The 13,187-nt window shown below is 44.3% G+C and overlaps 1 protein-coding gene across 1 annotated transcript; it reads right to left on the bottom strand.

Annotated features, from left to right (window-relative positions):
* Positions 1-340: 340 nt before the first annotated feature.
* On the bottom strand, positions 341-12,727 carry c12.1 (spliceosome-associated protein CWC15). Its single transcript, XM_077658833.1, has 6 exons — positions 12,644-12,727; positions 12,284-12,414; positions 12,105-12,217; positions 10,155-10,225; positions 6,683-6,781; positions 341-958 (listed from the first exon to the last, which is right to left on the bottom strand). Exons 2-6 carry the CDS (start codon positions 12,412-12,414, stop codon positions 725-727), a joined length of 648 nt encoding a protein of 215 aa, XP_077514959.1. The 5' UTR covers positions 12,644-12,727; the 3' UTR covers positions 341-724.
* Positions 12,728-13,187: the final 460 nt, after the last annotated feature.

Genomic DNA, 13,187 nt, shown 5'->3' with positions numbered 1-13,187 from the left:
ATGCGGTTGGAGCCACTAACAGCTGTTGCTAGTATAAAAATGTGGTTCAGTTTAACCCATTAATGTGAGCCCCAACAATGCTACAAGAGTAATTTAATGGGTTCATATGAGTAGTGATGAACTGTGAATGAGAGTGCATGTGGCATGCAATTAGGCATGCATTGCTCTTGTAACATACTGCCAGGAATTAAAAGCAATGGTGATTTTTTGCCATGATTCCACATTTGGCAGTTAATAAGCTCTATTTGCCATCCTTTAAAAAGCACTAAGATTGCCACACAGCTGCCTTGCCTGCAAAGGCAATTGGTCGCAGGGCAAAATGTCTATTATAAACATGAAATGGAGGAAGAAACAGTTAATTGTACAATTTATTCAAGTCCAGTACCTTTCCTTAGTTTTCCTTAAATTTTTGTGCAACTTTTAACTGTTATGAATTGACTGACTCAGCATACACCGAAAAAATAATGTTTTATGTAGAAAATCAATGAATCATAGCGCATACATCTAGAGGATGAACAGGGGCAGCTGCAGAAAGTAACCTTCTCAACGAAGTGCTTTGAGCCTAAGGTGGTGACAAATATTGTGTTGTGCCATGCACTTGCCAGTAAGTGAGCTTCTGCTTATCCAATGCAAGTGCCATAAAAACAGTGTTTCGTCAAGGACCTAAAAGCAATAGAAAATGTGGTGCTGTTGGAGCTCTATGAAAAGCAAGCATGTGGCGAGGTTACTTAATGTATTTCTCCATGAACTTCTTGTGGAACTCTGACCGCAGAGTGTCGTTGATGAAGTGCCGCTCCTTGCTGCTCTCGAGGTCCCCCTTTGCACAGTTCTTGAACACAACATCATCGTCCCATCTGCGCTTGACCTTGAACTCTGCCTTGCTGGAATTCAACAGTGGGTTGCCACTCAGGATGTTTTCCATTCGAATTCTTTCTTCCTGAATCTTGCGTTCAGCCTCCTGAAGTAAAAAAAGAAGCAATGAGACATCAGCATGGAGTCAATATGCTTTACTTCGTTAGCAGTATAGTCCTCTGTCGGAAAAAAAAAAAAGCTGTGGTCTGTTAGTGGGTGTGAAGCCTCCACACTAGTGCTGCGGTGGATTGGAGCAGATAGGAGCACCTTCTCGGCTCCGATCCGCTTTTAAGAGATGTACAACCAATACTGCTGACACAGGTTTGTCGCATCACATTGTATGATCGCCTGCACATTTCTTGCATGTTATTTTGTCATTCACATGTAGCCGCCTCTGCCTTCCTGAAAACGTGAGAGGTGACAATTTAAGCATGAATTGATGGTCCCTATTATGTTTCACAGAATCCTTTCTCTTTGTTATCATACAATTTTTGAAATATTGAGTAAAACTACTTTCAAACGTCAAAAACAGCAAACCAAAACTTGGCTGCACAGCTGGTGGTGGTGCTCTATGTGACACAGGGGTAATGTCCCAAACATTATTGACAAAACCCTTATATGTGCACTGAATGGCTCAACTAGTGACAAAGTAATATCCCATTCATGAAATGTCTGAAATGACTGATCACAAACCAGACAACTTGGTTTGTTTTATGCGGGTTTAACATCCCAAAGCGACTCAGGCTATGAGGGATGTCGTAGTGGAGGGCTCCGGAAAGTTCGACCACCTGGGGTTCTTAACGTGCATTGACATCGCACAGTGCACAGGCCTCTAGAATTTCGCCTCCATCAAAATTCGACCACCGTGGCTGGGATCGAAACCACATTTTCGGGTCAGCAGCCGAGCGCCACAATCACTGAGCCACTGCTGCGGCAACTTTTGCCGAGTAACCAGAGCATAATGTCAATGTTTAGGTAGCGTCTACCTGTAGATATCAGTCAAACAAATGTCACAAAAACAGCCAAACTTTGAAACTAATTTATGCTGACACAAAAAGCCATGTGACTGCGCAATTAGGCAGATTTAATCAAAATGAAGACGAGAACCTAACATATAAGGTTAGTTAAGAACCTCTGCAAAACCCTGCAAAACCACAAAGCTACCCTTTGAAGGGACACTGAGGACAAACTGAAGCTGGCCTATATCAACAGATTACCACATTCTAATGGCAGGGAGCTGTTATAAACTAGGGAATGCAAAAAATGAAAAATAGGTACTTCTACCATTGATTGTTCTTGCAAGTAAACTGCAGTGCACAAAGAAAGTTTTTTGAGTAGGCTAGCACTAGAGCTTCTACTAAGCTGCTTCGCTGCTGTTTGTGCAGTCCCTCTGTGTGACCTACCGTATAAACCGTATATAGGTCGAGTGGGAATATAGGTCGACCCCCTTACCTTGAAGTGAAGAAAATAGAAAATAAAATAGAGAAAAAGCAAATATTGCCGAAACGCATTTATTTGCAACGTCGGCTGCATCCCTGGACCACCGGAGCTGCGACTTCACTCCGAACTTTCATCAGTGTCGTCGGAAGACGATTCCTTTTCGCTCACCGCCTCCCACAGTGCGTCGTCCTCAGTTCCATCCAGCGTGTTGCTTATGCAGCACTTGAAAGCCTTCTGCACCATGGCATCTGGCAAAGAACGCCAGCCCGACAACACCCAGCTGCAGACGGTCGCAAGCGGAGGCCTTTGCAGGCGGCCCGTCGGCGTCTTCGGATTGTCGCCGGACATCCACTCATTGTACTCCTGTCGCACTCAGTCCTTAAAGGGCTTGTTGAGTACCACGTCGAGTGGCTGAAGGGTAGACGTCATTTGACGACGAGGTCGGTCCTAGCTTCCGTGAGCGCGCGCTTTACTGATTCGGTCAGGTGGCCGCGAAAAGTATCCAAAACCAGCATGCTCCGATGATGCAGCAGTGCACTGGGCCGACGATTCCACACCACGCGAATCCAATCAATCATCATAGCCTCGTCCATGTACCCTTTCTCATTCACGCGCACAACACCTGAAGGGAAGGCTTCCTTCGGCATCGTTTTCCTTTTGAAAATGACAAAAGGAGGCAACTTTCTGCCATCTGCCGTGAGCGCAAGCATGACAGTAAAACGCGAGTGCTCACTTCCTGCCGACAGAAGTTTTACTTCTTTGGCGCCGCGTTCGCTGACCGTGATAGCCGAAGGCATACCAAACCAGACAGGGGTCTCGTCGGCGTTCGCAATTTGTCCGAGCAGGTAATCGTGCTCCTCTCGAAGCGGAATCACATACCGCTGGAAGCTGTTGAGCTTATCGGCGAACTCCTCTGGCAGCTTCTGGCATATGGATGTGCGGCGACGGAGAGAAAATCCCTTGCGCCTCATAAAACGGCGCACCCATGACTTCGGTGCGCTGAACTCTTCTCGGCGTAGTCCAGCTTCCCGCGCAGGTCCAAAGCTTTGCATTGAATGGAATGCACAGTCACGGGTAGTGACCGCGCACGAAGGTGCTGCACAAAGTCCGCAAGTGCGTCCTCAAGTTCTGGATGTACTGCACGACGTCCGCGAAAGGACATTTTGCTCGGCTTGCACGCGAACAACTTATCTTTCTGTCTGTGCCAATACCGCACGCTCTTCTCCGAAACGCCGAACATGCGCTCAGCGGCCATGTTCCCGTTCGCTTCAGCAAACTCAATAACTTCTTGAAAGCCGCTGTGAACTGCCTCCGCGTGCCGCTGGTACTCATTGCTAATGCAGAATTGCGCACGAGGTCAAACAAAGCAGCGCACGCGAAGACCAACAATCCAGTGGCTCTGAACGGAAAAAAAAAAAAAAAACAAGCATTCGCGTTTGGATGTCGATACGGCTTTGGCTATCCGTTCGCGAACAGACTCCGTGGGTTGCCAGACTGCGACTCACATTCTGCTAAGGCCGTTTTATAAGACGAGGGCAACTTTCGCTCGCTGTTTTTAAGAAAAAATCTCGACTTATATTCCGGTTTATACGGTAGGTGGCAGGTGGACCACCTAGGTCAAGTGACCTTGTGATGTCATTGCAACCTGTCCACTCCGGATTGTGAGAAAAGTACCCACCGTGGCAGGTGGCAGTTCAATTAATCATTGGTTATGGGAGGTTGCTTATGAAGATCAACCTCGGTCTCACAAGCTCCATCGGTCGCAGCACCTGCCATTGCAAGGCAGTGGCGGATCGCTTAACTGCTGCGTCACTGTGCCAGGAGTGGTATGAGCACTCCCAGAAATCTATGAATGTAAAGCAGAGAACCTTGAAATCTAAATCGAACTGAAACCGAAGTCAAAACTGAAGGGCTAGTCCACCTAATTCCCCAAGGCTACGCCACCATTCACATCCAAACGGCGGTCATGGAGTCGTTTTCGGTGCAGACACGAGTTTCAGACAATGTCCCTTTATGCTATCTAACCACTCAAAAACTAAGGAAAAAATAATACTCAGTTCTGCCTATATATGTATCATTATAACGTAAAACCTGGTTAAAGAGCAACCTATTAAACTTTTATTGAAGGTTGTTTTTAGTCTTCCGATCCCTTGTGGCAAATTTCACAGCTTGGAAGTATTTTGTATGAAAATGAACTTAAAATTTCCCGTTTCTTGACCTCAATAGGAGCGATACGAATGGACAACCTTACATCCGTGGCGTCATGAGCTGCACGCTCATCGATATTCTCTCTATGTTTGCTAGAGGAAAAAAAATTCGAGGTTGTTGTTAGTGCTTTCAGACAAATAATGACTGAACTCTTCATTTGCAGTTGTGAGTTCAGCCGTTGGACGGGCATATAAGCGGTTTCATGGTAGTATCTGTGACATCTTTTTGTCTCTTGTGTGTTGGTTGAAACTGAATATTGGTTTCAGCTTTCTGGTTTTGTGTATTTTGCCATTTTATGAATGCTTTGTTCATTACTTTGAGAACTTTTAATTGCTAATTGCTAATTATAGAAGGAGATCCAAGAAATAAAGCAGCAGTCAACTCAAAATGTTCTAAAATCTTATGGAGTTGCCTTTTACTATGCACTTGCTCAAGTAGTAGCTACACTTAGCACATAGTCGCATGCAATCTCTTACTTGGCTTCCATTAAACCTCATGCATTTGGTGCTCGCTTCAGCATAGTGGCTTATTGCAACCATCTTGGTTAGGGCATACCTTTAATTGTGTACCAAGCTGGAAAAGGGCAGTGTTGTAAAGCAGTTACAAACTAAGGCGTGCACTACAAAGAAACATCCCTGCTACTCCTAACAAATACCCTATAAACACATGTAAGGGCTGCACTCCTGTATGGGCCGCACCCTGTTTTCCCCAAGGAAATATAAAAAAATAACAATATCAGTGTACGGGCCGGACCCAAACTTTCCACGACCCATGTGGGAATAGCCTTCGAAATGCACGTGCCGTGGCCTCTGCGATCAGCTCCGACTGCGAGCAACAGCGCGCTTGATCGCGGAGGAGACGCATGTGCACAGGAGCTTCCAGGTGCCGCCCTCGGATGGCGCCCTAGGCTGCGGCTCATCATCATCATCGTCAGCTTTTTCTTCTGCCGCGGGCTCCCGCTATTCATATCGGCATCGTATCACCAGCTCCAGCATTTTTGTGGCCGTCAAAAAGTGTCAAAGGCACGGCAGTTGTGGTTTTCGCGTGCTGCCGCCGAGCATTACAGTTTTAGAATGATGGGCAAGCATCTTAATAGCTACACGGCTGGGAGTTTTCTGTTGAACATGGCAAGCGTGCGGAGGGCAGGAAATTCAATGTGGCCGAGAAATGCGTCCGACGATGGTGCAACCAAAGGGATGCATTCAGGAACACAAGCTGCAAAAAGCACGCTTTCCAAGGCAAGCCGTGCAAGTTTCCCAAACTGGAAGAACAGCTGCTCTGCTAAGTGATAGAGGCACAGAACAACAGCTACGCGTTGACAGCGGATATGCTGCGCGACTTGTGCGATGAGCGTGCACCAGAGCACAGCACCAGCTCGGAGTCAGAATACTCCGCAAGTGACGATTAAATGTAGAAATAAGTGCCGTTCATTTCGGGATTAATGTTTTTACTTAAAAATTAATTTTTTTCACAAATCGTGTGTATGAGCCGCACCCCGAAAATTTGCCCTCAATTCTGGAAAAAAAAACTGCGGCCCGTACATCCGTTTATACAGTAGATTGCGGTGATAAGTCAATATTAACTTGGCACAGAGTGCAAAGAGCATGCTTGCAGCTGCTGACGTGCCCGAAGGGAGGGTAATAGGGCAATTTTGGAGAATGGATGCTCCCTTCTTGCCGTAGAGGGAGCCAGCAAGCGATGCAGACAACGCCAACAAGGAAACTGAAGATGGTATGGGCCCTAACGTAGTAGAAACGTAGTAGAACGCTAGATAAGCTGTGCCTGTTCACCATAAAAACGAGCCTACTGAAGAGGTTGAGATCTGATTTAAGTACCCTTGAGGCCACACTAATAGCTGTGGGGCCAGCTCAGCAGCACACAAAAATAACATTGGGTGGTTCTACATGAACAAAAAATTGTGTGTGCCCTTTTTAACAGCTCAGGTATCAAAATTTACCCGGTAAACACATATAGTTCATCTGATTTTGGTTGCATCGCACAGTCCTCCTAATCCAGTGAGGTACGCCTTAACGAGGTTTTATTGTAGCAGAAAGGTAAATCATGTAAATTTCTGTGCACGTGCTGCTAAACAAGTGATGAATGTGTACTTGAACAAAATTATGAAAATTACAGGGAAAAGAATTAAAAGAGGAAAAATTCAATTCTATTAATGGAAACATACCCTTTTTGCTTCTTCCTGTGCACGCTCCTTCTTGATCCTGTTCAGCTCTGCCATCAGTTCTGCAGTGTCATCTTCGTCACTGTCATCGCTGTCTTCATCCTGCATACATGGGCCTACATCAGTACTGAGCATTAAAGTCAAATGAGAAGGTTCGAGTCACTGGACCAGTCAAGTTATTCACGGAATGCTATTATAATTGCACCTGTAAAAGAATTCAGATACTATGCATACAAAGAAGAACAATGCTCAGAGAACCCTACTCATTAATGAGGAAATGAAAGGCCAAAGAGATGTGCCATGTACTAACAACCAGCCATCACCTACTGAGAGCAAGATAGTGAGAAATGTCATTAGCCAGTGAGAAATTAAAAAGCTTCGCAGAATGTGCTGCCTAAATAGAATAGGTTTTTTTTTTAAGCCTGTAATGAATCATCTCCTATGACGAACTTTTTCAACACAGTAGTGCTCATCAGAAAGCATCATGTTTCAGGCACAAGCACTGAGGTCTTCAAGCTAACCTTTCTGCTCAATGACACTTTTAGCTATAACTGAGCATCACAACCATCTCCACTGCTTCAGCCGGTTTGTGAGCACTTCTGGGGATCCATCCTTGTAGGCACCGAAGTAAAAATTTGGGCACTGAAGCGTGGACAGTTTGCTTGTACAAAATCAACTTTGGTAGTACACACGAATAGCAGTCAGCTGCTATCAATGAATTTGCCCCAATGAATCAATGAATTTGCCCCAAATTATGACCAAATTAACATAAGTTGCTAATGTACGAGCAAGTTACATACAAGAAAAAAAAGAGAGGAATGAAAGCCTGCATACCAATGCAGTGGAGTATAAAAATACAAACTACAATACCTACATGACATATTACTGCTCAATATGGTCACTTCAAAAGCAATATGTGCAGAAGTGCCCATAAAAGTTTTTGGAACACAAAAGCCATGAAAAAGCTTAATTCAAAAAGCAAGAGCATCTAGATGGCTAATAAATATCTAAATGCCAAAGCTCTGAGCTACATTTGCTGTAGTGAAGAATTCCGTGGTAACTGGGCGTTCAAACGGTTCATGCATGTGCCAGTGCAGTGTGCATAAGGGCAAGCAGTTGTTGGCTGACAGCAAGAAATGTTTGCATGTAAAGCAAATAAAATGCACAGCCTGGCAGCAGGCATTTCAGTGCTGCTATAATAAAAGCCTCAAACACTTGGAAGCACTTTTCAGACGGTTATCTTTTAAGTGATGGAGTTAAATGTTAAGCTTCAAAAGCCCTTGGAGGCCACTTGAACCTGCTTGTAGTGAATGATATCATGACATGACACCTATTTGTTATACCTAGGCCGTAGACTTTCTGGTTTTGACCGAATGCACATGAACTTCCGTCGCTGAAAAATTTACGGAACCAATTAAAACTGAAAATAGCTGGTTTCTAGGTATGTTCATGTTAGCCAAGCACTGTCCTATGCTTGACATGAAACTTGTAGACTAGCTAGAAAAGTGGAATCAGGAACCAGCAAGACGGTACGGAAGCATGGAGAGCCTAAAGAATACGGTAGATAAGGACACGAGGATGCAACTCGTGACATCTTTTAAAGCATACTACAAGGTGCTCAAGGACGGGTGGTCCTAGACTATCCAGTGGAACATCCCTGATGACTTACAGTTCACGGACGACCAGCTCCATGCGAAAACAGTTAACCTTTGTTTTAAATGGTGCTGCCGGAGTTCTCGCAGTACAGGCTTGCAGTGTGGGACCGATGCAGTTTGATGGCACTCAAGTAAGAGATGCAAAGTTACCACCAGTACACGGTCTGTGGTTTCGTTTACCGTTAGTTGTTTCGGAGGCTACATGCATGTAACTAGCCTGTATTATTCTTAGCATCTTTGGACATTTATTTATTAATTGTACAAACTTTAGTACAAACTGTATTTATTTATTGTACAGCCCCTAATAGGGGTATTACATGAGGGGAAATACAATGCAATGCAAAATATTAGTACGAAATTAATGGCACTGGATTTAGAGCACAATATTTTTTATGGTGTTTTTAAAATTAACGGTGCTGGTGAGAAGTGCGGCTTGCCTGTCAGGGTTGCCTGACAAGGTTGCCTGTCTTAAGCGCTGATGTTGACTTAGCATTTTCAAAACTGTCTGCTATCAACAAAACGAGCACGCATGCACAGCTGATGAGGGCCAAGTATCCATGCAGCTACCACAACCAACTGTTAGCAGCGTTTACACCAATGAAGTCAATAAAATTGGCGCACTATGCTCCCTCTTTTGTGGGCTTTACTAGGCAGCGTGCGCTATGTTTCTTGCTGTCATAATGTCTCTTTTGCTGTCTGAAGTGCCATAGCACTTACCTGCTCTCCAGTGCCTACTGCTAAGATTCCCAGCGCAGGATAAAAAACTGAAAGATGATGAAGGTGCCAACATCGAATGTACTGGAGGAGAGACTATCAGTTACAACACGCAGCACAAGAGGCTATGGTGATGGCCGAGTGGTCTAAGGCAAACACAGCTGCTTTGTTTGCACCACCATTAGTTACAATCCTGATTGGAGCAATTTTTGTTTCTCTAGATATGATTTGGATGGTTTACAAATACTACGGATAAGTTTGGCTTCAGGTTCAATGCGATTTCTGGATGTTCTTTGACTTAATTTCCTGAGAATGGGAGCTGTAAGCACTTTGAAAACAAAAGCAGGCTTCTAAGCCAGAAGGTTGGTTTAGGTTTGGTTAATGGGGTTTAACGTTCCAAAGCAACTCAGGCTACGAGGGACGCCGCAGTGGAGGGCTCCGGAAATTTCACCTGGGGTTCTTTAACGTGCCCCGACATCACACAGTACACGGGCCTCTAGAATATCAACTCCATCAAAATTCGACTGCCGCAGCAGGGATTGAACTTGCTCCTTTCAGGTCAGCAGCCGAGCACCATAACCACTGAGACACCGTGGTGGGAGAAGGGGAGACAGTTCATGCACGTAAGGGTGACTGGCCATGAGTGCCATGTGTGACTGCACATGAGTGCCATGTTCTTTTATTTTCTTCCCTGCCATAAGATTGCTGCATGAACAGGCACGTCCACTGGTTTCGGACCCAATGCTAGTAACAGTTATGCAAAGTTTGTATGTTCTTTCATTTTGCTTTTATTACGAACTACTTTCAATTTCTGGTTCTGCTGTGTTGCCCATGCAGCGGTGACCTAATGGGCATGGCCATCATCAGCAACAGTGAAATTTTTCCTCCTTTCCCTTTAATTTTCATATCCACCATGTGGTCATGTAAGCCGTCTCCTCACATCTTTCGCACCATGCTCTTGGCTAAGGCTGTGACTATTTTTATGTCTTAATTAAACACGATTAATTTAGTGATCTTTACCTCAACAACAGATGGAAAGGCACATATATATATATATGTCGTTTTACTCGACCACTCAGGAAAACACAAAGAATGACATAGCTCACCTCATCTATGGAATCATCAGCATCGAGGTTTGACGCAGGAGCTTGTTCCAGCCTTGGCCTTTTTGACGGCTCTGTGATCAAGCCAATGAGAAAGGTCGGATCAAGAATGAGACGGCATTTAAAATGTTTGTAGCCCAATGGGCACTCCAAGGAACTCATTAGCAAGGCCCTTACAGAATGAAAGTCTGAGAGCACTGCTACATGTCACAAAGAAAACATGAGTTTTATTGTACCTCAAAACCGAGGGATAGAAACTGCAGCGAGCTGCACTAGTCATGCTGTTTTGTTTGCCTTCATTCTTGGCGAAGCCAGATGCATGGCAGCTTTCGTGGGCTAACAACAACAAATTACAGCTTTTATAGGCTAAGAATAACAAAAAATTTGCTTCCCCAAGACATGCTCTCACTTGCACGGCAAATAACTGAAAATTCATACATTGTACATAGTGGGTATTGTGCTTGCAGAGCAATATAAAGCAGGACTTATGCTATTCTCGCTAACTGTATTGCGATCTTTAGAAGTGGAACGAGATTGCCCCGCTGCTTGCCCCCATCTGAGGGCAGACACTTTCAAGAACTATTAAAAGGCTCTTCAATGAACAGTCAAAAGGAACTGCTTTCAATCAGTCCGCTTACGCACACCTGAACTAGACAGCAGTTTTACTAAGAGACAAATCTTGTTGACACTTTCATATACTGCTACTGCATTTTCCAGGTAACACAAAGGTGCATGCGACTCCAATGGGCTTACAGAGTCCTTTTCTACTGGCACACAAGTCAACTCTTCCCTTGATACTGTGCTTCCTTTCTAGTTTTACTGTTTCCAAAAGTAGTATTAACAATTCATTCAAACAGTATAATTTGGGCTATTTTCCACTTTTCTTTTTACAAGTTAATATACATTTGGTCTACATTACTTTATGGCAGTGTATATAAGAGATTGCACAACCACCTCTATGCAAGCAGTTCCGTTATTACCATGTTTTTTTTTTCAAGCCTAGTGAAAACAAAGTGTTGTAGACAGGCAAAGAAATTAATATTGCAATTTGGTAGACAATGACTTTTTATTAAAGACAACAACACAGCATAAGGCCTACCAGATTTCTATGTTATCCTAGCTGAAATCCGACATGCAATTCCAGGCTGAAAAGGATTGCCTGAGCCGCTTGCCAATATCTGGTTATGGATGATGCTGATGGTAATGTGGCCATTTTCCTCTGTATCAGGAGATTGCAGCTTATTGGATCAGGCTATTGAAAAAAACTTGACGAAATCAGAAGTAAAAAAAGAAAAGCTTCTGGGAGTTCCAGTCCACTATTTTCCTTGCTGGCGAGTCTGCTACTGATATCGATGTCATATAGCAGTCTCCATTGTGGTGCACTGGGACTACAGCAAAAAGATGTGCACCGGGGGAGTTGAGCGCAGCTCATGATTATGGCATCGATGACATCATGTGCAAGTGATCTATAGGACAGCCGTAAAAGCACCTAGGTGCTACCAAACATTAAAGTGGGCGCAGTCAGGCTGATGATGATGAATCTCATAATTCATATTCAGTACACACTTATTCAGATCTTGTGTGTCAAGCCACATAAGGCTCCCCATTCCAAAATTCAAGCAGATACTAAAACAGCCTGATCTCTCACATCAACACACACTACAGCTGCTGTAAGAAAAGGGTAGCTGAACGTCACTTTAGCAACCCTGATTTCAATGAACAAATTTTGCGTTAAGTGAGAACATGCAAAGCCGCGTGCAATGACTTTCTCATAACTTAGTGACACCGCATATCTCTGCACTCAGCTTTCGGACATGACCTCATGGAGATATCCCAGCCTTCTCACTAACCACAAATGATAGAGACAGGCTTTTTCAGCTACGATAGGGTAGTTACGGGGACGCCCCATCAAGGGTAACACAACTGGGAAGCATGTCGGCCTCGCCTGTTCACCTCTGATCAGCTTCTTGCCTTCCCTCTCGTACAGCGCAGCACGCTCGCGTTCTTCCAACTCGCGGCGAAAGTCCTTGGTCTTCAGTTCCTCGCTGGTGCCCTGGCCAGCTTGCCTGTTAAAGGGAGCGCACAAGTTCAGTAACTCGCACGGAGGTAGACATACGCCAAATCTTACCCACCTGTATTTTAGCTTCGTGTGCCCCGGAAGGTCTCTGCTGGAGTACTGTTTTGACAAGGCCCCAAGGTCCTTTTCGTTCCGGCCACCGCCACCGCGAGCTGGCTCAAACGTTGGTCTTGCAGCGGTGGTCATCTTATAAAATCGAGAAAATGACCAAAACAAATGTAAGAACTGTGGCTTACTCAGAACACGCAGATGTGCGTACTAGCTTGGACGCTGTCGTTCACACTGGCGAGCGGAGCAACAAATGGCTTATCTAGCATTACTGATGGCATTAAAAAATAGTCATGGGTTAAGCTACGTCTGTAGCCCACAAATTATCAACGGGGCAAGCCCCAATTAACGAAAAATACGGCTTTACCTTTCAGCCGACGGCCTAGCTCTACGACGAAAATGACGAAAACGACATACGTGATGTCTACGGCGATTCAATTTTCTAAGCAGCAATCGCCATCATTGTTGACAGACGTATCTGTTTTTTCGCTAACCAAGTGCAACAAATATGTAGCCCTGTTTTCATGGACAACAAAATGTTTCATTAATAAATAACAAAGTAAGTGCACTGCTCAAAGTACGAAAGCCGCTTAATTCAAAACTATTCTTTCGTGAAGAAAATAAATAAAAAGATTGGAGCGTGTTAAGGTACCGCGGCGCGTGAATTTACTCATAAAAATAAGAAAATGCACATTCAGCACGTGGTTATTCGTTTTTTTCAGAGCAGAATTCGATATTCAAAGCTTTTCTCAGTAATGGTTTACATTTTCGCTGCACTGTAAACGAAGCGCATCAATAAAAAAACATTTCATACTGCGCAAACGTCGTTGCGAAATGTATGGAATAACCCATTATTGAAAGATTCAAGCGAGGCAGGATCGCTGGTAACATCTTCAAGTTAAGGAACAAGC

Source organism: Amblyomma americanum, chromosome 3 (genome assembly GCF_052857255.1).
Source record: "Amblyomma americanum isolate KBUSLIRL-KWMA chromosome 3, ASM5285725v1, whole genome shotgun sequence".
Lineage (NCBI taxonomy): Eukaryota > Metazoa > Arthropoda > Arachnida > Ixodida > Ixodidae > Amblyomma > Amblyomma americanum.
Note: the sequence above shows the minus strand (reverse complement) of the source record. Positions and strands in the feature narration are given on the sequence as shown.